General features: G+C 37.0%; 1 protein-coding gene across 1 annotated transcript; it reads left to right on the forward strand.

Annotated features, from left to right (window-relative positions):
* Positions 1-2,189: 2,189 nt before the first annotated feature.
* On the forward strand, positions 2,190-24,019 carry LOC111331970 (nucleolysin TIAR). Its single transcript, XM_022937204.2, has 16 exons — positions 2,190-2,294; positions 2,367-2,395; positions 2,496-2,592; positions 5,525-5,623; positions 9,364-9,421; positions 10,937-11,024; positions 14,352-14,427; positions 15,637-15,667; positions 15,896-15,958; positions 19,059-19,151; positions 19,833-19,917; positions 20,253-20,328; positions 20,669-20,734; positions 21,429-21,574; positions 21,786-21,832; positions 23,113-24,019. Exons 1-16 carry the CDS (start codon positions 2,292-2,294, stop codon positions 23,265-23,267), a joined length of 1,212 nt encoding a protein of 403 aa, XP_022792939.1. The 5' UTR covers positions 2,190-2,291; the 3' UTR covers positions 23,268-24,019.

The following is a 24,019-nucleotide window of genomic DNA, read 5'->3' on the forward strand; positions in this document are numbered from 1 at the left end:
AAAGATATGAAAACAATAATGAGGCTTGCTGGGAATGTAAGCGAAGGCAGGGGGGATAAGGTTAGAAGGAATCAAACATGGCCCTCCCAGAACGTCATTGTTAGCTGTCTGACTTAAGAAGACGACAACTGGAAATACGTCAGGAGTTTGATGGAGTCGTATACAATAGACGTAATGAAATTGTATCCATTTTCTTCTTGGATGAACCGTTTTCATTCAACCATTCATTCATTCAGCACCACAGCTTCTTTAGAAACTGACCCCCTTTCTTCGCTAATCAGAAATAGGTTGGTGCTTGGTTAAGGTAAACGTGAAACCTGAAGAGCAATGTTGACTTTAGAGCCAAATACGCCAGCTAAAAATAATAAAACGCATTTTTTATTCCCTCGCGCGGAACAACGGCTGAAGCTAACTGGTAATCACTCTAAGTGAAATATACACAAATAAGCTCCATTTCTGAAGCAAATGCAATGTTTGTTATATACGATTTGAGGATTTTGATACCGGGGATAGCATTTATTCGTCGTATAGCCTCCTAATTTGTGCATGGTGGGGAAATGTATTCGAGTGATCCTCTTTTAATGCAGAAGTTTAGTAGGAGATCTTACATGCAGTTCTTGTTCGGAAAAATATTTAAATTTCCTTGAAAACGAAAATATGGCAAAGAAACGATGTTCAGCTCTATCGTATGACCCACCCAGCCCCGTGCAATCCCATAAAAACATCATACTGAAAGCTAACGTGAGCAACGTGAGCAGGGTTGAACGGGTTGACGTGAGCCGGTTCGAAAAAAGCCGTCCGGTCCTGGCGCCCTTGTACGGCGACATTGTTTGCTGTTGTTGCATAAAACGAGTGATAGCAGTGAACAAAAAGGGATAATAAGTCATGTTTCTCGATGAATTGTGAGTTTTTCGTTATGAATCGAAAAAATAAAGGAAAGCAATCTTTTTTTAGGGTTTTCCCGCGCGCGGCGGTCTATCGCGTCCTATTTATGTTAAAACAAACTCCTTGGAATTTTCCAAAACTCAGTCAGAGGTCATATGATAAAATGCTTATTGACTGAGTTTGGCATGGTCGGGCTAGACGGGAAAAATATTTAGCTTAAGGTCAGAACGTACGGACTGCGTTCGGTCCGTGCGTCATGACCCCGAGCCAAATATTTTCCCGTCCGGCCCTGGCTCCCGCTCAGTAAATACGCATATAATATTAGAAAGATTTAGCACCGCGTTTACACGAAACGGAAAATGTCAGCTTGTCCTTTTGCGTTTCGCGTTAAATAGCGTGAACTTTGCTGCTTTAGCTTCGCGTGAGCTCACATGGTGGATTTAAAGGCGCCCTTGTACGACTTACAAGGAATACTTTTGGTGCACCTTTTCCGGCAATTAACTTCTACTCCGTTAGAGAAAAAGAGAAGAAAATCATACGTACACGGCAAACGTGAAGCAGGCTACTTTCACGTGGAAACGGCAAAGCGCAACCGGCAAGCGTGAAAAAATGACGGGAAAACAAGGTCACGTGGTCACTCTTGCCGTTCACGTTTCACGTGAACGCAGAGCTAAATCTCTCTATTACTTAATCCTTTGACCCCACGAGTGACTAGCATCTAGTTTCTCCTTACATTACAGCCCCTAAATCACCCATTAAGGTCACGAGAATAAAGGAAATGATCACCAACTGAAAAAGCGCTTGATTGTTAAACAAATTCCCCTGGTCAGCACCTTAAGAAATGACGTCGGAGAAAACAGAATGGAGAATATGCACACCATTTCCAGGGTGCAAGGGCAGGGACGGCGGAGCGAGGTGTAAAGTGGGAGGGCTGAAAATTGAAAATATTTTTTTTCATCTTGAAAATCGAAAAAAGGAATGAAATCATTAATTATTTTTCTTTTTAGCGCAAAAAGTGGGGGCGGGGGCGGGGGCGGAAAAAAGTGGTGAGGCCGCAGCCCTACTGGCCCCTCCCCCTCCGCGGTCCCTGAAAGGGAAGGCTCTGCAGACGCAATATTGAGTACATCTAAAACATCAACATCTCTTATCCGCAACAAATGTAAACATTTTCATCTTTCCGCTCAAACAACGAAAAGGCAAGGAAAAAAGTTCAATTCGTGCAGTGTATCTCGTGAGCTTCTCTTTAGTAAAACTGTTTGGAATCTCTCCCCATGCCTTTCGCACTGTCTGCCTCGAATTTCCCAGAACTCCGTGCGACATTTGTGACGTCACATAAATTAGTGCGCGCGCATTAGTGGCTTCTCTTGAACCTTCTCCCTAACACTCCATCTTTTGATATAGCTACAATGGTGAGTAAAAAAAGAAAGTTCACGCGATTTTTCTCTATTCTTCTAACTAATGAATGAATTTTCTGTTTCAAGGACGACATCGACGAGAAGAAAACCAGCCTGTAAGTGAAAAAACTGCTATAGTATGGTAGATCTTTGGTTTCCTTATTCAGGAAGTTGCACCTTGTTGTACGCTAACATTTTTTTCGTTAATCATTTTAGCTACGTGGGAAACTTAGATCGTCGCTGCACCGAACAGTTTGTTAAAGACATTTTCTCTAAATGTGGAAAGGTCGTTAGATGCAAGATGATTAACGCGGTGGGTATTATTTGTTTTATGTGCTTTCAATTATGTTTTACTTGTAAGAAGTGCCGGCCGGCATAATTTTGTCGATCGTACACGATGAAAGCTTATTTTATTTGCAAATTTACCACTTGTTTGTTTGTAGAAGAGGGCCTTTACTTCTCTACATCATCGTAAGACGTGTTCAACTAGTCTGCGGATGTTTCTCCGTTTGTTTTCACTTTGAATCATTTCGTGACGTTGTCAGTAGTTGTTGAAATTGCAAGCACACTTACACGCTAGTTTCCGAAAATGTTAATTTTCTTTACCGAGTAGATGTCTTAATTACTGTAATAGAAACCGTGATGGATTGCCTTTTGACAAAATTAGATGATTAGAGCTTTGTAATTTGAATTGATGACCATTTTCTAAGACAGAAACGAATTCATTCTCCTTTTATTCGACGAGTTTCTTCGTTACATCGAAATGCCTGTAGATCTCTTCCTCCATACTTCCGGTGTTAAATTTTTCTGTCAGCGGGAAGATTTCTTGTATAGAAAAAAACTACTCACAAATTTACTGTATTTTCGTACCAATTTGAAAAAATAATCCTATTTTAAAGATGAAAATATTTGCTCCAAAGGAAACTACAAAAGCAAAAATGTAGAATAACAAAGATATACTGTGGTCTTGTGACAACAAAACCTTTACACTAGGACTTTACACCCAGAACTGAACTAAGAGGAGAACTTTAGAACTTGCTCCAAGTACAGCTTTGCTAGAAAGATTGATTACAGTACAAAGGGATCATATACTATGGAAGGTTTCATTTTACTTTTGAGCCCAGTTTTATACATGTAATGATGATAAATCACTATAGAACTGATGAGAAAACAACTCTTGTTGGCTTCTTTAGAACATGGAATGATTACCAGTTAATGGAAAGGTCATTCTCTAGGATTCAAGTTAATTGGAATTCACTTTATTTTTTCTCTTCTGCTAAATACCTGGCACTTAAGCATGACTGTAAATTGATTAAGTGTCATGTTTGGATGTGTCAAATGATTTTAAAAATTGTACTGATTTTCTAGTTTACAAAATTTCTGAATTTGGACATTCTGTAAGGTCTTACAGGTTAACTAAATTATAAAAACTACAGTGCTATAACAAAATCACTGTTTGGTCTGGGGCAAAGAGATTTCCATGCTGAGCAGGCAAAGTTTATCACTCGTTTGTCCAGTGGTCAGAATACCAGATCCACCACCTTTTAATCCTTTGCTAAAAGGCATGCTGTATAGCTTTTCCCATGCTGTATGTGAAATAGATTTAGGTTTTCTTTTTCTAGACCTAGAGGATTTGATGGGTTCTATTTTTAAGGGCATTGCAGACATCTGAGTATCCTTTCTTGGAAAACTGAGATTTATTGGGTTATTCTGAAACATGAGGATGAAGTCTGTGCCTTGGAGTCTGATCTCTATTTTTCATTCCATAATTGAATCTAAGTCTTTGACCATTTCTCATGAGATTTGTTTAATTTGCCTTTCTCTTTTCCACCCTTTGTTTTCTAAATTTTATGATTAAGAATACTGATTAGCTTAAAGTGTTCTATCAGGAAAAGTTCTAGTCTCGTTTCTAGCACGAGTTCAACAAGAGAATTTTGACTCGAAACTTTGTGTTGTTCTGTATATCACTACCATTTGTACAGCACCTGGAACATCATAAAATCTGTCTTGACTTAAAAGAGTATCTATACTGTTTAACTAAAAGATTCAAGTTGATAGGACTACCTCTAAATTTGGGGTACAAAGCATTGCAAAATGTAAAGAGTCACTGCCTGATATAAAAACCAGTCACAGCTTAAAGATGATGATCACTTTTACTCTAACATAATGGCTGGTTGTTACTAATATGTGTTCCTGTTGATAAGAATATGAAAAGAAGTAAGAAACTTTATACAAGTGTCAAGTACTTCCATAACAGATTGCATTGATTAAGCATACCATAATTTTATAGCTAAAATTTATATATTTTTACCTTTTACACTCCATCACCAGTATACTTCTTCCCATACAGTTCTCTATACTTTCCCAAAGTGCTGACAAGAAGAATTTGTTTAACAGTCAAGAGCTTCATTAGTTGGTTATCATTTCTGAGATCCTTGTGACCTTAATGTGTAATTCTGGGGCGATATCATACAAAAAAGTTAGATTTGAGTCACTCTTAGGAGTCAATGGATAAGAGAGTATTTGTATATTTAAAGATAATTTCCCAATTTTAGATTCCACTCCATTGAATTTTGACCAGGTATCACACCAAACACATGAATGGCTTCCACTAGATTCTGGCATACAGAGCTTTCAAATTTCTCTCTGTCCCCTGCCCTTTATCCTAAAGGTTCAAGGGCTTGGGGAGGAGAGCAATTAAAAGTGCCAGCTATTTCACAAGAATCAGTATTACAAACAAGCCAACATGCTAAGAAAATTAATGTAAAGAAAATGCAGCACTTTATTTGCTGTGTGCAGGTGTTGCATTTTGTTAATACAATCTTGAATTTCTCTGCTTCTCTATTGTTGATTACCTCCCATGGCTTTTATTGTTATTATAGAGTAGTTCTTTACTAAGCCAGTTGGTTGCTCTTAAAAAGTATTCATCTACTCTAAGGTTTTTTGTCAAACAGAGATAAAAACTGCAGTTAAATTGATATCTCGATGTTCTTGATAGAAGATTTAGGTGAGAAATATTTGCATTTAAGCTTCTTTGCTTGATCAACTTTGTGTTTTTCACTCCAAGTAAGTTACTTAATGGCATGATCGAACCTTGCAATCTTGGCCTAATGACAGCATTCTTTTTTCTTTCTTCTGGCAAGTAAATAATCAGTTGTGACTTATCTTAGTAGCTCTTTTGTTTTACATCTCAGAGAGAAATCTAAAACGAGAATCTAACCAGTCTTAACTTTATCACAATTTAGAGTTCACAAACAGACCCATACTGTTTTGTGGAATTTGAAACAAGGACAGATGCAGAGAAAGCCCTTTTCGCTATGAACAGTAGGACTGTTTATGACAAGGTAAGTGACACGCCATCCAAATGGTAAACATAAGTGCAGACAAAGTTTTAAATATTCTTCTTGCCTTAGTCAGTGCAACTGGCTCTGCATTAAGAGATCCTGGTATCAGCTCTGGTTGGGTCATTGTGTAGTGTTCTTAAGCAAATCATTCTCCTGTCACAGTGCCTGTCTCCTCTCAGGAGTATAAATTGGTAGCAGAAAACTGTCAGAGAATCTAGGAGATATGTTGAGGCAACCCTGTGACCAACTGAAATCTTAACTACTTAAGCAGGTGGGAAGGGAGAGTGGGAGTGGTGGTACAAGTTGCTCCATGTGACGGAGACAGGGATGAAGTAAGGCTGGACAAACCTTATGGCTTGTGATCTGACTTCACCTACCAGCTCTTAAAATTAACCTAACACAAAGGTCTAACACAGATTTAAAAAATCATGTGATAAGCATTTCAGCCCACATATATGTTCTGAATACTTCCTCAATTCTACATCAGCAAAACCTACAGAGATTGTGTCTCTCTCAAATGTCTAGAAACTTGTACTTTTTGAACTGTACTCTGAAACAATGAAGTACTGGTTTGCTTAGATATCATCCACTGGGTGACCCCATACTGCCAATGCTTATCCTGAGTTCATTCTTGTGAAATGACACCAAGTTTTGCTTCTACCTTTGTTTGATATGACAGTCCACTGCAGGAAACCTGCCAGTATTTACCCAGGGGCCTTGAGAATGTTTTTGATACCTTCTTATGCTTTTGGGTGGCAGGGCTCAACACTAACTTTTCAACTTACTGGCCAAGTGGCTAGGGACCTCTTAGATGTTACAACAATTTCAGTTTGTTTACTAGCCAGACTGGCTTGGGGAAATTGAAAACCACTAGCCAAAACCGAATTTCTACTAGTCTGTGGCTAGTGGGCTACCGCTAGTGTTGAGCCCACTATGGAGAGGGCACCATAAGTTTGAGGTGTTCTGTCAAAGAACAAAACATAATACAGTAACAGGGCTGGGATTTAAATAGGGACCTCTTTATCCAGAGATCAGTGCACCAACTACTTGGCTGGCAGGTATTCTGAATATAATGAAATACTAGCAATCTTTCATTTTGATCCATACAAATGACATGCAGCAGCTTACACAGCTTTATTGGGTTGAAGCATTTGTTTTGTTTTTGACAAATCAGTGGTTGTCAAGTTAATTAAGTAAGCCTTATGATTTGACCAATATTTTTTAATGCTTCCATTACTTGTAGAAACACAGACAGGCTTAATTTGTTAATGATTAACTGAGAACCTTTTTTGCCCAAAGAGGTTATATGGAAATGGTTGTCAATGCTATTCTTTGCATTCCTGCAATTAAGTCATTCTAGAATAGAATCTTAATCAGGGCTCAATACTAACTTTTCAACTTACTGGCCAAGTGGCTAGTGACAACTCAGGTGTCACAACAATTTCAGTTTGTTTACCAGCCTAACTGGCCCATTGAAATCGAAAACCACCTGCCAAAACTGAATTTCTACTAGTCTGTGGCTAGTTGGGTACTGTTAGTGTCAAGCTCCATTAATACTGTTATGCAATGAAACCGGTAACATCAAGTTTTTTTCAAATGACCTTGAACTTTTTCTTCTAGAATGAACCATAGTTTATTTTGAGTGGCCTATATCAATAATCTTTTGTAACTTAAGTTTCCTTCTAGTCAAAACAAAGTAGTTTGTCTGCATTGCATTATAGGTGAAGTTTATCATGTAAAATTGGGAATTTTCACTCTTATTAATTCTTTTGCATGTGACAACTAGTTTTCTGCAAAGGACTCGTGTTAATGATATAATGATCTACCTAATAGAAGTTCACGTTTGGTGTTCAAGTTGATTAATTTTATTTCACGGTTGCAAAATTATTTTCTAGGTGATAAGTACAGTTATTTTCTAGAAAGGGAGTCTAGCTCCCCGGATAAGGTTTCCATTAATATACATACACTTAATATTTAGCAATTTTAACCTTTATTTTAGGCTTATGTTCAGTTTAATGCCATTGGAGTGTGATAAGCTGATTCATTTTTTAAAGATCCAATCAATGAACTACTGTTGGTTCATTGACTGAGAAAACTAACTTGTGTACTGGCTGAATTATTTTTTTGGTGTAGTGAGGCAAAGTGAAATTACTCTGATGCCAATTTTCAAAGCCTTTTTCTTTACACATTATCATTTTCACCTTCAAGTAGGAGAGAGGGCTTATTTCTCAGGGAAATTTTAGGAAAGTAAAATTGTCCAAGAAACTTATTCCACCAGCTATCTCATCCAATGGTACTTTCTTCTTTACTCCTTTGCTGATCTGAGTTCCTCAGTGACCTTTAAATTTAAGCTCAGTGTTTTCACTTTGATAGTTTTATTCTGGAAAAGTGGTGAACTATTGAAACATGATTTTCAGTTCACAGTCGAGCCAGTCTCGGGGAACAAATTGATTTTTTAAAATCCATTTCAGAAATTTGGATTTTTATGCAACACCAGGTTATTCTGTAAGGGTTTTATTGGTGACATATACAAAGAAAAGTAGCCACATGCAAGTTACCACCTAGAGTTTTAACTTAGGGGGTTACCAGGTATTGATGTTTGCTTCTAAAACAGTTTTTTCTCTCTGTTCATTATCAGATCATGTATTCTTTTCATAATTTTGATCCTTACTTGACCACCAAATAATCTATTGTAGTCATTCTGGCTTGAAATGCCTAGAATTTATTTAAAATTTCCCACCTTTTTGAATTTTTATGCTCAGAGGGGTTTCAATTCACCTGCTGGCTTAAACAAGCTTTGTTAACGAAGGGCCAAGCCATGAATGGATTATTTAAATAAAAAAATTTCAAGCAAAATATATTAACCAGATTGATTCAGTTTTGTATTTGCAAAAGGAAGCTGAATGTGTTTATGTTAGGAGTGAACCTAACATAAACACTTGGGTTAATTTAAAGAACATAAACCCAAATTTTGATCTTTAGCTGAAGATGTTTTTTCCCAAGATGTGAAAGTATTTTTAGTATAATGGGCATGTTTACAGCCAGGTGTGTTTAAAAATTAGTTTGGTTTAACTCAAAACACATAAAGAGTTGTGTAGAAGCAATATACCTTTTTTCTCATTCCCTTTTCTTGTCTAAAAGATTTAGTGAGCCTAGTATATAGGTCTATTGTTTGTGTAAAGAGGACAGGTGAATGTGAAATAATGGGAGTTGTTTGTGGACTTAAAAGGATGTAACAGAAAAGACCCTTGGGGTTATAATTTTGGAAACTTATTTCTAATCCAGTGGTTTAAAGCTTGACAGGTTTGAATATAATTATTTTCTCTTTGGACCAATGGGTTTCCTCCAAATGGCAGATCTGTCATGTCTAAGGAGTAGAATTAATAAATACTGTATTCCCTGCAATGGAAAACATCTGCAGATTAAGCAGAGACATCACCTGTCTTTTGAAAACTAGATGTTGGTTTTTATGCGTATAGAATTGGTATTTAACCTGATCACAAACTAAAATTATATACACCACTAATTTGCTTGAAGTCAAGTACACTGGCATGATTGAATTGTAACTACTTTGTGGTCAGAGGTTCTTTTAGAATTCTTGTGCTAACTTCACTGTTGGCCACCTGCATAATGAGTGAACACCAGTAGCCAGAGGAGTGCTATAATAAGAAGATCAATTAGTAATAAATTATGGATGATGTTCATTGTTTCTTTCTTCTTCTCTTGCATGTCCTGCCCAGAATATTAAGGTGAACTGGGCGACTAATAACACTGGAAGCATGAGGAAAGACACAAGTAGTGAGTACATACATTTCTTCTCGACTGAACTCTTGATTTGCAGATTCATCTGCTATTATTTTTTTGGGAGATCTTTATAGCTTTTTTCATTGATTTACTACAACGAAATCAAACCCTTCCTTTGCTATTTTTATCTCATATACACTCACACTCTCATCAGTGTTTTGAAATGTTCGGCTGTGGATCAGTAGCAAGGTATTCAAGTACTATAAAGGTCAAGCTCTGATATGCCTAAATGCAATTTGGCAGATTTCTTATCGGAACTGCTCATGTTTATAATAACTGTAATATTAAGAGGCTTGAATTCATGGTTGATTTGAGGACTTCCAGAATCATTGGTTTGAAGTAATTTATTGGTGACTTCATTAATATTCATCATTTCCACTTGAAGTTTTCATGGACATTTTCTCCTACAAAATTGCCTAGATTTTGCAGATATTTGTTGAGAGCCAGTTCTTGTTCCTAGTGTGTTAGCCCATGGTATTTTTATTAATGCAATTAGCATGGTGTTAATTCATTTTCCCACTAATCCTCAAGCAATCTTTGTCAAATTATCAGTATGTTTGACAGATTTATTCTGACAACAATATGAATTCAATCTCCACTTGAATGAGCAATTTTTTCCTTTCAAAACCAGTCAAGTTTGACAAGAGGGGAAGGGTGTCAATAGTATGTCAGCTCAGTGATTAAAGAAACTAAAATTATCTCTCTTACCTTTCTAGAAAAGAAAACAAAAAGTTTTCATCTTTTTTCTCCTGTTAGTCAGTAGCTTCCATTGTACTTTAACTAAGCCTTTGTTTGAGCAGGAAATTTTTTGCAAACCTCAGAATTCATAGATTGCTTTGTATTCAGAATTTTGATGTACATTTATAGTCTAAAAGAAAGTTCCAATTGTTATTGAAAGTGAAAGGACTTTATTTGCATTCTAGTAAATTCTATTTACAGGATATGGTCACGATTCTTAAGCTTGTCGTACATGATTAGAATATGATAAACCTTTCTTCTCAGTTCTCCTAGGGAAGAAAATGAAATGTGAACTATGCTAGACTGTGATAGGCCTCTCCAAGCTTTCTTGAGTTATTGAATTGCAATTTCAAGGTTAAGGGAATGGTGTGACCAAAATTACATGCAACATTTCCACTTCAGTTTTCTGAATAACATTATTTACTTGTATATGTAAGCTTGTGGAAATCATTTTTTTGTAGGTTTTTTTTTTTTATGCATTTTGGTTCACACCCAGGCATTTTATTTCTAGATTGAAGATTGAAGCTTTCTGTACTGACAAAGATTGCTGTTAACAAATTAAAGTTCATACACCCTTACAAACATGAAACAACGTTTGCCTTAGCCTTTTGTTTCCTTCAACTCTTGCAAATTAGCTCATTTACTGCAACTAGGTCCACCAAGACAGTGAAAACCAGAAAACCATTGGACAGGCTTTTTTCTTTAAATCTGTTGTCTCTTGGCTACAATAATTATTGTTAATCATTGTGCAAATTTTGTGTAATTTTTCAGATCATTATCACATATTTGTGGGTGACCTTGACCCAGAGATTGAGAATGATGGTCTTTATAAAGCTTTCTCCGCTTTTGGAGTAGTATCGTAAGTATCTGTTTTTTACCTGTTACATATTACAGTATTATTGCTATTAAACTGTTAGTAGTTGCTGAAAAATCTGTTTTAATCTTCAGCATCCTTTATCTTACTGGAGCAGGCACAATTTTTTAAATTTTGACTATTTCAAAATTTTTATATGTATTGCATTGCAAGTGGAGTATGAGGAACCAAATGAAATTGATAGCAGAATAACCCAGCTAGTCTTTTTTTTCTCAGTTACAGATCCACTTGGTAATCATCAGTTTGAAATGTGAATAATAGTCCAATTATGTTCTATTGTATCCACATTTGAACCTGACTTGTGGTTAACAAATGTGTTTGATTTTTCTGTTGGAAATAGCTATCCCTTAAAACAAAAAAGCAAAATAATGGATGCTGAAGATTAGTGCTGTTCAGTAACATTGATTATTATGAAAACATCTTTGGTGGGAACAAAGATCAAATAGTTCATTTAAAAAAAAAGTGGATACAAACAAACCAGAAACTTAGGGAAACTTGTTAACTTCCTGATTTTTTTCTCTGCTTTACCAAAGTATTCCAGGTAAAAAAGCTTTTTACATGTATATGATACACTGTATATGTAGCAGGGTGCATTGTTGTCCTTATTTGCTAAAAAGGGTGGCTTTTAAACTTTTCTTTTTGCCAGGTAATAAACTAGGAGTATTGTGTGCCACTGGCAAGGAGAATTCTTTTGTCAATCAGTAGCTTGGTGACTTGGTTATTATTTCCATTATTCTCATGAATTAAGTAGTTGATTCAAGGGTGATGCTGTGTGAAGAAATAAGAAGCCAGTCCCTCCTAGGGGTTAAGGGTTAATTGTTGGGTTTAGTGTAATGTACCACTGGCTTATTCACTTGGGAGAATGTGTTGAGTGGCAAACCATTTATCAATCGAAAGGATTGGTGGACTGAAACTCTGATTGGCTTTTGCATGTTCTGTATTTTGCATGCATTGTAGCTGCAATAGTTTACACTGAGTTCTACAATGCACTACCTTGGACTTCAAGCTCAGAAATGACAAAGTCTTTGGTTTGCAGTGATTACCAATGCAACGCTGAGAATGGGAGTGGTTGAAGTTAGGTTGCTTTTTTCATTTTTCAATTTTTTTATAATTATTATTATTATTATGATAAGCTTTGGCTTCCTACTTATTTCAAGTAAAAAACTTTCCTGAAAAGAAATGTTTTGGAATATTTTTGAAGGAGCAAGTTAAATAAAAGCTAACTAGGTTCACTAACACCATAGCTGCTTTGAATTAGATAAAGCAAGAAAATACTCATGATTCTGGGGTGGGGCAAGGGGGATGCTGAAAAAGGTATGCAAAATCAATAATGTTGTCCAATAAATGGAAAAAAGGAAGCAGGAACAAAAAAAAATGGCCACTGAGAACAAGAGGGGAAGGTAAAGAAATTGGCTCTGAAAGTCTTAGGGAAATATTACCCACCTCTTACACTCCAAGTATTCAAATGCAATGTGTTTAGTTGAGTATGTTGCTGAAGATTGGGGGTGGTAAGTTACCATCTTCAGGGCTCGACACTAACTTTTCAACTTACTAGCCAAGTGGCTGGAGACAACTTAGATGTTACAACAATTTCAGTTCGTTTACTAGCCAAACTGGCTAGTGGAAACTGAAAACCACCAGCCAAAACTGAATTTCTACTAGTCTGTTGGCTAACGTTAGTGTCAAGCCCTGATCTTTACATTCTGTAGTTCTGTAGAGTTAAAAGAAATCTCATCAGGCTATTTCTATGCAAACTAATATCTCTCAATTAGCACATGTGCTATTGTTAGTCAATTTAGCACGCTATATTACACTTAATTACACAACTCGGGCAGTCAGAGGGCCACTAACTAAAATCAACCAATCAAAATGCTCTATTGCCGGTCAATATTCTCTCAGTATTGGACCGGGCACTGTCTCGAATGGTTCCGAATGATACCACACTTGTGTCCCTTTGAACTTCAGTCGTATAATAAATCTCTTATTAACCAAGCTTGCTCTGGACCGTACTGGAAGAATATTGGCCCTCGGTCTTTTTTGTACGGACCTCGTTGCGCTTGGTCTGTACTGTCAAGACCTCAGGCCAATATTCTCCCAGTATGGCCCTCGCGCTTGGTTAATAAGATATATGTATGGCTCACTAAATTCAAGAATTTTGTTTGAACCCTGAGATACTAAAGATATCTCATTCACCATACAATATGTTATGAAATGTCATTTTTTTCTGATCTATTTATGGCGGGTGTGCTTCATACTTTGGCCATAAATCCAATTAGTAAAAAAATTGGTCCACAACTTCTAACTTGTGCTGACTTGGTTAGTAAGAGGTATTTTCTAATGGGTTGCTTTTGTTTACCATTTGCTTTTTATTACCAACTGTACTATATAAACTGAGTGTGTACAAAATTCCTTTCTTTCAATGGAGGCTATGGATTTGGGCTCATTAAGTGTGATTTGCCCACCATCATTTACTCCTTGTGTATTCCCCTTGGGAAACTGGTGTTTACATACCTATTTGAAGGCTCAACCATAGATTGTGTTACATTCAGCACATAGTTAGATGTCACTAGCATTTTAATCCTCCCAGGATGGCGTGAAAATGTTCACTATGATGGGAAAATCGTCATGTTGAAAATCCTAGTCTATAGACTGCAGATCACTGCAAAGTTTTTGTCATTTCTATGCTGATCCTTTTAAGCTGAATATTGCATGTACCCTTCACATTACCAACAGTCCAATTTGTGGTGCATTGAAAATTTCATATTTGTGATATTTTATACCATGCTTTGTACAGTACTTGTTGTAACACTTCCTTATTTGCTTGAATACAGATGAATGTGCACTAATTGCATCCCGCCCAGGCGATGTATGCCATTTCCTTGCTTGTTTTTTCTTCTTTTAATCTTCTAAATTAGTAGAGTAGTCAGAGTAAACTAAGGAAACAAATAGTTTCTCAATACCTACAGTTACACTATTGTAAGAGAACTATTTTGGAAATTGCTTTGAAGGTGAAGCTTCCAATCATGATTTTGATATTTGCCTTGAATTAAGGGTTGCCTGTTTTATGGTTATACCCAAGGTTGTTGCAACAGAAAGTTTGACACTTGGCATTAAGATAATCCTCGCTCAATTTTGGTGATGCTGTTACCATAGTTCCTCTTATCATAATCATTTATGGTGATGAGAGGCTCAAGGTTGATTTTGTCTCGGTGTTTCTTGAATCGTTTGCTTCTTTAATATCCAGTTTCAAAAGAAAAAAGTCCTTGGAAATGCTAAGTTAGTTTAACAACTGCTGTATTACTCTTCATTTAGGGATTGTCGTGTTGTAAAAGATACTGCATCGGGAAAGTCCAAGGGATATGGTTTTGTGTCATTTGTAAAAAAGGAGGTATGTAAGTCACTGTTGAAGGCAATGCACTCCATTTGTTTTTAGCAGCAGCAAGGGTACATGTAACTCGCTTGCTATGGATTAGAAAACTCACGGTACTGTTCAGAATTGAATGAATTGCAACTTGGTCACCTACTTCTCCCCTCACTGAAACCTTTTGCTCTAAGAAGTGATTAATACTCAACTACTCCCTTCTCATGTAGCTCCTTTTTCTGCCTTTAAAAGCGCACACAACCCACAATTCCCTTATTTGCTCTGACAAAGGGCTAACGCTCGAAATGTCAGCTTTTATAATTGTAACGGTGGCAAGTTTACCATTTCAACTTTGTTGATATATTCAAATTATTTCTCCCTATAATGTCCATACATTATCCAGCAAACAGTTAATGAGAATTATCGAACTTATCTGGTAGAAGTTCTATTGATCTAACACTAAATTCATATAACTGATTAACAAGGAAATGGGTAGCAGATACATGTAAAGAATTAACAATCAGATCTTGGGAGGTCTAAACTCTTAACATATATTTACATCATATGTGATCATGTGTGTCCTTCTAATTTTTAGTTTTGGTCTTCACTAAATTGAAATATATAACTGAAATTGATAACAATCAGTGCATTTTTTTTTTCATATCAGTGGAATTTCAAAGTAAATAGAAAAATACAACAAGGATTATTGTACTGAGAATGATGATGCTTTTTGTAGCATCTTCCTCTTTGAAGTTTTTTTTGTGAATTCTTGTTAACCACTTGTCAATCTTGTGATAATAGCCCATTTTTTTTTCAAAGCAAGCCCTGGTGCTCATCATTTCTTATGACTATACATGTAGGCTTTCATTCACATGCAAATGGTTGAGCACCAGGCCTTGCTCCAAAAAAGGTCCAAAGGTAATTCAGAAATGGTCTATTTAAAGGTGACATTCTTGATAAAGAAAAATAAATGTTGCCTGCTGTCAACCCATAGGCCAGAAAGCGTGCATTCGATCATATCTTTTATTGCATGTTAGACTGCGCAATATAAGAAATTAACATTATTATTATTATTAAAGTGAAGGAGTTAGTTTTATGATCCATTTCAACATATTTTGCTATACTCGAGAGGATATAGAATAACTTATAGGCATCAGAAACTTTGTTTTTATAATATGCAATGCTTAGATATATGATAGGTGATATTAATTTTCCCTGTTGTTTGATTGTTTTTAGGATGCCGAGAAAGCCATGAGGGAAATGAAAGGTAATTTTGCCATCTTGAGTTGCATTTTAAATTTTGTTGTAGTTGCTACTCTGCGACAGGCATGTACAAAACAGGGAAATAAAAACTTCTCATTTACTATTGATTAATGTCCAGGATACATTTACTAATGATTATATGATATATCATAAACAATCAGGGATCTGTGGATTTTGGTAGCTCTTATTTCTGTAAAAAATTCCCTTGCTAATATAAGTGGTTTAATTTTAGGTCAGCAGTTAAGAGGCAGAAACATACGGACTAACTGGGCTGCTAGGAAAGCAACTGTACCAGGTAAGGGTATCAACTTCTTGTTTTGTTTATCCTTTTATTATGTTGCAACATTGACATCTCCTCATGATACGGTCAAACCTCGATCATCTGGAGTCATTGGGGAGTGAGCTTGGTAGTCCAGATAATCAAGAGTCTGGACAATATAAATATAAATGTTCCTAGATAGTGGGATCAGATAAAGCAATTATGGATAATCAAAAAATCCAAATAATGGAGTTCTGTATAATCAAGGTGTGACTGTACCTTGAAATGAAAATTCAGTGGTTGTAAGCCAGAAATATAATTTTTACAATGTTGAGTGGAAAGCATTTTTTCAGTGATGGTCAGTGCTGAGATGCTATTTTTCCAAATAGTTTTGATTAGTTGTGCCTTGTGAGATGAACAAATGCCTTTCTTGTTGTTTTGGGTCGGTTCAGTAATAGATCACAGATGACGTCAAAAGGACAAAAAAGCAGCTTACAAGGCACAGTGTAGCGTGTCACTGATTTTCTTACCAAATTTTGACAAGTTTTTTTTTTTTAGTTGGGCGACCGACTGTAGGTTTACTCCCGTATTTCTCCTAAAAGCTCAGTCACATGCAATGGGGAATACCGCAGACATGTAATAACGGCACAATGTTCTTTCTACTTTGTCAAAGATGGCGGATATGTGTGTCATCTTTTCTACGCTCAAACGTACAGACCTATACACTGTTCAAGTTAGACCCACTCTAAAAGATGTGTGTAACAAGCATATATTTCGAAACGGGTCGTTCCACGAACTCAAAATAGCAAAAGAATCAGTTGATTTAGCGAAGGTCTCACTAGAATCAAACCAGAAATCAAGTTAGTTACATGTAGATGTGGACAGAGTGACAGAAGAACATTTCCTGATAAAACCAAGGTGCCTCATGATCAAACTCTAGGAAATGAAAACAATGATGCCATGTTGGACTTTCATCATAGTGAGGATAAACGCAATTGCTATATTTATGTGACCTTTATCGTTATTGTTAAGCTTACATATTGTTGTTTTTGCTCAAACAGAGTACATCATCACCTGTTATTTTTCTATTTGTTTCATTAGTTTTGTCACTTTCGTGTGTATATAATATTCACATATTGTTGCGCAGGAATGTCTGTTTAGTACCAAATAACGTGGTGTTGGATATGATGATGTACTGGACAAAGTAGCGCCATGTATGCAACAAAAGAGTGACAAATCAGGGTTGTGTATGCAAAAAAATGATGTTGCAAAAGAAATAACAATTATGCAAAAGAATTCAGTTCTCATTGTGATGTTTGTTAATCGTTGTAATATTAACAATGGTGAACGAGTACCATGTGCGAAGACGATTCGATCGTGATCCTACTCTAACAATCAGGGCACCATATAGTCAAGGTGATATCATGTGCTTTGGTGAAAATGCTGGAAAACAATGTGTTGCTATGAGTTTGATTGCTTTGATTTATAATAAGATAATAGGAATACATATGTGTCATGACCTGGTACAAATTTTGGGAATGGATAATCAATTGTATTCAACATTGTCACAATGTACAGGGCAGGTGTATTTAATGTAAACAGAGTCACCGTCAATGATTGCTTTGTTTGAGAAAAATTATCAGCTTAATTATAGCGAAAACTACAGTGGTAATCTACATCAATAATTGAGGGATATCAGTACAGTATGTCTATAGACAGGGCTTTTGAATCACTCTTGTCACAACATTACTCTTCATTTACTCTGACAGTAGAATGTATTGGTGTTAGTATCTATCATACGGATAATGGGAGTTATAAGATATTTTATTCTCATGCAAGGGACAAATATGGTAGAAGACATCCCTCGGGTACATGTGTATTGTTAGGAGTACCATCTATTCAGGGCTTAGTACAGTATTTCCAGACTATACACTCCCTCAGTGACAATTATGAACTCAGAGGAGTGCAGATTAGTACATGTGAAATAACTGCAGTGAACAGTTTGAGAGAAGAACACAACTGCTCTTGTAAACAATACTCTGCAGTAGGGCTTTATGCATGTGTTAGTCAGTAGCAAAGTCTTGTAGTTATTGGAATTCCAGAACCCTATGTTGCATAGCTGACCAAGGAAATAAATTTTATCGTAACATGGGCATCAACAGGCGTCTAAAAAGGGCAGATTTATACATCTTGATATTTGTGGAGTTGAGGTATCAGTCCAACTTAACGCTTAAAGCCTGTAGCCTGACTTACAATCTTAGATCGTCTTGTTATGATTAAAAAAGCAAAATGTTGCTTATGATGACGTCATCCATGCATCTGTCCTTCAATTAGATCACAAGTAGGAAGCAATTGAAATACATGTACAAATCAGCTGATTATATATTGTAGACTTGATGCTAAAGTTCTCTGGCGGTTTTAATGCCCAGCACTGATAAACATTTAACTTTATCTTTGTCTTACCATCACACTGAAGGTGATGAGAACATTTATTTATTTATTATTATTATTTATTTACTTATTTGATGATTTGTACCAAGTACTGGAGCAGAGACAATAGGACATGGGTCCCCTACGAGGTTTAAGCTCCAACAAACCCACCCATCCCACCCCAGGGGAGGACATCCATCACACAGTAATCTCGTGTGTGGGAAATTAACGTCTCCTACCCCTAACCCTGCAGGAGACGGGACCTCCATTTATTCGTCCCTATCTGAGAAGACTAGAATATCTAACCATTTCTTTATGTTATAGAAAGGTAGCATATTCTCAATTATTTCAAGACCTTGAGTGTTGGTCCGGCCGGGGCTCGAACCCTCAACCTCCCGCACAACAGTCCAGCACTCTATCCATTGAGCTAACTGGGAGGCGGATATATACGGTTAACATACGGTTAGGTGGTTAACATACTCAAAACTGTAACCTATCATTTAAAAGGTGTTGTTGAATTAACACCAAATTCTCCAATCTAATTTATAACACAATTTATATCAGCTACCTGGGAGAATTAGAAAAAAATCTTTGGAGTGTTGAGTTAAGATGTGTAATGCTTCTTTTCAATATTCATTCTCTCAGCAGTGATCAAATTCAGGTGTGCATGCTTGAAAATTAATTTGCTTATATTGTTTCATTAAAGTAACAAAGCAACTGTCACTGGATGAAATATCACGCCAAGCCTCTCCGTATAACTCCACTGTGTACGTCGGGAATCTTCCACCGGGCTGCACTGGTAACTATATTTATTCCCCTGTTATGTATTCTTATATCCCAGTTGACCAATTGAATCTACATTGTCATGTACACCTGAGACATATTCATCTCTCAGCATCCTATCGTTTCCCTGATTTAGCTTTCAGCATCTTTACTCAAGGTTAGGATAAACTTTGAACTGCACCTGGCCCTCTGGTTTAAAATTGAAAGTGTGCCTTCTCTGAGGATTTTCCTAGCAATCAAATTAAGTTGTTAAGTGTTTTGTCCAGCTTAGCAACTTACTAGCATGTTATCCCTGCATGTAAATTTAACTCGGAAAATCACATTTAGAATTTTGTTGAGTAAGCCTGTGTGTGTATAAGTTAGGGGGAATTTTTGGAAGGTGTGCCTCTCCAAGTCAAATCAAATTTATTTTGCTTGCATATTTTTGGTTGTGTCTTACATTGTGTTGTTTTGTTGAACTCTTTTTTTAGTTTGTTTTTCTTTACCATTTATCAAACCACACCAAATTTACCAAATTTTTGGTGCGGTTCTGAAAAAGTTAAACCAAGCTCTGACTGTTAGTCAAAGAAATATTTCGAAATAACAAAATCATTTTGATTGAAAGTAAAATGTATTCAGATGACTAGAAGATTCCAGAATTACTTGTAACTAAAATGATGTAGGCTGCAACTTCTCTACCCCCTTTTGTTTTTTTCAGATGACACACTTCGTCAGAACTTCTCACACTTTGGACAGATCTATGACATCAAAATATTTCCAGAGAAATTTTATGGATTTATCAAGTGAGTTGGACTTGAGCACTAAACCTTCTTACTAGACACAAAACTGTAGAACTGGTACACTAGCTGTGCAGTTTTCTCTGGCAATTGTACGTCAAAGAAAAACTGCTGTTAAATAAAGCAATGGAGACTTGTTTATTATCGTTCTTCAGCCGGTTATTAAGGGGGCATTGTTAAGACGCTACTTTGGCAGGTGGGACGCACTTTGGAGGGCGTCGCTCTTGTGAAGATGTGACTACGTCAACCGATACAAAGAGAGTGACTGTTGACGAAGATTTCAGTGTAAAGATGCACCTAATTCCACATGGCTAACTTTATTTTCCAACTTCGTTCGACAGATTTTACACACACGAGCAAGCGTTAGATGCCATTTACAAATCACAGAGAACTGTACTAGGAGATAATTTATTGAAAGTAAGTTTACCACTAAGATTACAGGAAATCTATGTACAATGTACTCAAATTTGGCACGTATCTCATGATGTCCATAGTAACATTTTTTTCTTCAAGTAAATGCTTCATATCGTGTTTAGGAGTAAATTACAGCCTGGAAGCTAATTCTCTTGTATAATTAACCTTCATTTCTATGAATCTAATAATTGCATGTTACATCAAGGCAAGGTTTTTTTGTGACGTATTCTGTTTGATTGTTGTCATTCTCGAAATGACAAGAACTTAACTGTATTTGAGTAGTGAAATGATGGTATCAGTTTGGTATTCGGGGTTGAGTTGTGTCCATAATTCTTCATTATAGTGTTCTTGGGGGAAGGAACAGACAGATGTAAACAACGCTCAATCAGCAATGCAGCAATGGCAGCAGGTATTGTGCTAGTTTTTACAATAGTTAGTATGGGATTTAAACGCTCGACCAAGTCAGTTCCCCCTTATCCCTTACCTGGAAGCCATCCTTAGATGTGAAAACCTATTTTTTCTTTATTATGTCAGGCCTGAATGATTTTAGGTGGATTTTCATCTCTGCAGTTCAGTAATTCGTGAAATGCAGGAGGATAAATGTTAAGTTATAACTGACGTAAAAAAAAGCGTATGGCAATCAAATAATTTATGTCAGTGATACAGTAAATGGTTTCAGAGTAACAATCAATTGTTAAGTCGGTTATCCTGATAAAGGTGACAATGGCAAGAACAGATGTTGCTAGACGGATCGAAAATGACCAATCAAGACTTATCGACGCTGCCGGAGTTTTTTTAGCCAATAACATCAATACTAACCGATCCGTTTTCAGGAACAGGACGTGAAACGTTCGATTGACAACAACAACAACTGTCACTCACCCTAACTTCCCTAAATACTTTTTAATAGCTTCTCTCACCCGGACTAAGTGAGATCTAGATAGTGAAAGGGTTAACTACATGCTTTGATGCTCTGTTGCACAGAGCAGCCTTTGCTATTAAATTTTATACTGGTATATGATTTGCATGTTTAAATTCTATAACTTAATTAATCCCTCGTAGTAAGTCGGGTGGGGTTAACAATATGTTTATCTTCGTTTCAGTATTATCAACAGTATTACCAGCAAGTTTACAGTCAGCAGCCCATGCAGCAGCAGTCTCCGGCTCAGGGAGGGTATGTTCAGTACCCAGCAGCAGCAGCAGCGGCAGCAGCAGCTCAGTATGTCTATTATCCACAGCAGACCTATGGGTAAGTCCAGGAAGGTAGCACTTTACAGTCCACTTTTGATGTTTTGTCTTAAAAGAAACAGTAATGTGACTCTGGTGATCAGTTGTTACTTATGTTCAAAATACTGTTAAGGAGGCTTGCAATTTTATTCCTACACATTTGGAGAACATGCCCCATTGGTTTTAATTTACTACTGCGACGAATTGGTGACGTTCTGTTTCTCTTTTCACAGAACTCAACCAATGCAAGTTGTTCAAGCAGCAATGCCCGGATATCCTGGTGAGATATTGTCATTTATGCAAAGATGAGCCTTTCGAAAATCATGTCTGCGGCTACTGTGGAGTTTTTAGGGGTGTTCAACCAAGAATTTGGTTGATGTAAACAGAGGTCTTTATAACCTCATTTATGGTGTGCTTCGAGAGGTTGTTGGCATTCGTTTAAATATAGGGGGTAAGTTTCTAAAGAAACTGTGGTGCTGCGTCGGTGGGGTCAACAAGGTAATTTGGTCACATCAACGAAGTTGAAATTGTAAATTGGTCACTGTAAAGAGTTTAAAAGCTGACGTTTCGAGCGTTAGCCCTTCGTCATTCGCTCTGACGAAGGGCGAACGCTCGAAATGTCAGTTTTTCTCAACAATTATTCCATGAGCATGCGTTGGGTATGAGATGACAGATAGCCAACGAGGTGCGTAGCGCCTCGTTGGCTATAGTCATCTCATATCCAACAAGCGCCAGTGGAATAATTGTTTTATTAAAAAAAAAAAAAACGCCCCTAAGATATTAGACAACTCTTCTCTACTTTATTTTGAAAGGGGAAACCGGATTTTGCAATGTACAGATATTAGATTATGGCTCATATACCATAATGGCTGAGCCAATAAAAAGTCTTGAATTGCATTATCCAATGATCCAGTTTTTAATAAAACTCTTTACGGTGGCCAATTTACAATTTCAACTTAGTTGACATAACCAAATTACGTTTAAATATGGGCACGATGTAAGTTTTTTAAACTTACAGTCAAGTGTGGACTTTAATTTATCTTGGTCACCCATCGTCGTCATAAATTGTGGTTACGCAGTGAAAAAGGGAAATTCCTCGCTGTAGGCTACCATGGTTCAGGCTTTCAGGTAGTTACCTGTGGTGAGATAAGAGTAGCCCTCCCCTCCTCTCCCTCCTTTGTTCTTCTCTGTCACACAGTTGGTAGCCCTGTAGCACGAGTCATTAGAAATCGGCGAAACAAATCACCAATTGCGGTGCCTCCTGAACCTTAAGGAGCAAAACGCAAGGTCTTCTCAGAGTTCACAGGGCCCCGGAATATTATCGCCCATTTCTATTAGCTCGCGAGATTGATTACAATTGAAATAGGAAATACTTATAGTCTGTGGCTGATGTTAGTCCAGGGCTAATATTCATACTTGCTAAAGATTCATCGTGCTCGTAGCCAGCAGATTTGATTTTCAAGGTCATCTCACGTAAGACGCTGACATGACCATTAAAGGTCTTTTGATCAAATCTAACTGTTTTCTCTCTAGTCACTCTACTCCTTTGTTCTTCTTCAGCTCAAATGTCCCCAGCGTCTTCTGCTGGTCAGCAGCCTCCCAACCAGAATCAGCAGATGATGGGCATGATTGGGCCTCATCACCAAGGAGCTCCCTCCCCTGCCAATCCAACTTCTTACGTTATGCAGCAGGCTGCAGGCTATCCAACACAGTAGTGATACCACAGGAAACCACTGTCTAAGAGCAAAGAAATCATTTACCCTAGAAACCGTCGACAGAGTTGACTATAGACAAATCCTCTCCACAGAAGAGGAACAATTTAATGGGAGAAAATATGCAAAAAAAATTTTTGAATATAAATTTCTCTCGTCTCGCGTCAGATGAAAACAAACAAACAAAAATATCCAAGCTATAAAAAACGTGAATCCTTGTTTAGCATTGAACCCTTTTGTGTTGAAAAAGTAGGGCAACAGTGCGTAGAGCATTTTAACTATTAAGCTGATAACCATACATGTATACTTTGTACAGTTTAAAAAGTATATTTTGTATTTATTGCGTTCCCTTTGTTGGATTTGAATTCTACCCCGACGCCTTTTAAAACGTATAAACAATATTTTTTCATGTCATGGAAGCGATATCACGTGCGATTTGGCGGCTCTTTGTAGAATTCAACCCCGCAATACTTGAAGATGAACTTTTTCAACGTACAAAAGGTGTTCAGGGCTAAGCTTAGCTGCATAAGTAGCAGTAACCGTGTTCCTTGTCACAAAGCTGTGTACATTTGGCGAATGTGGATCTCTCTCTCTCTCGCTGGTCGTGCTTTTTGTAGTGTAACAGTTTAGTATTTGTAGTCATGTTGAAAGAACAGAAACCTGTTGGAGAAAATGTAAAAGTATGAATGTGGGGATATGTGCGCTGCTGCCTCCCGCGACCAGGAAAAGAAGAAATAAAAGAGACCTTTTACAAA

The sequence above is a fragment of the Stylophora pistillata genome, chromosome 1 (genome assembly GCF_964205215.1).
Source record: "Stylophora pistillata chromosome 1, jaStyPist1.2, whole genome shotgun sequence".
NCBI lineage: Eukaryota > Metazoa > Cnidaria > Anthozoa > Scleractinia > Pocilloporidae > Stylophora > Stylophora pistillata.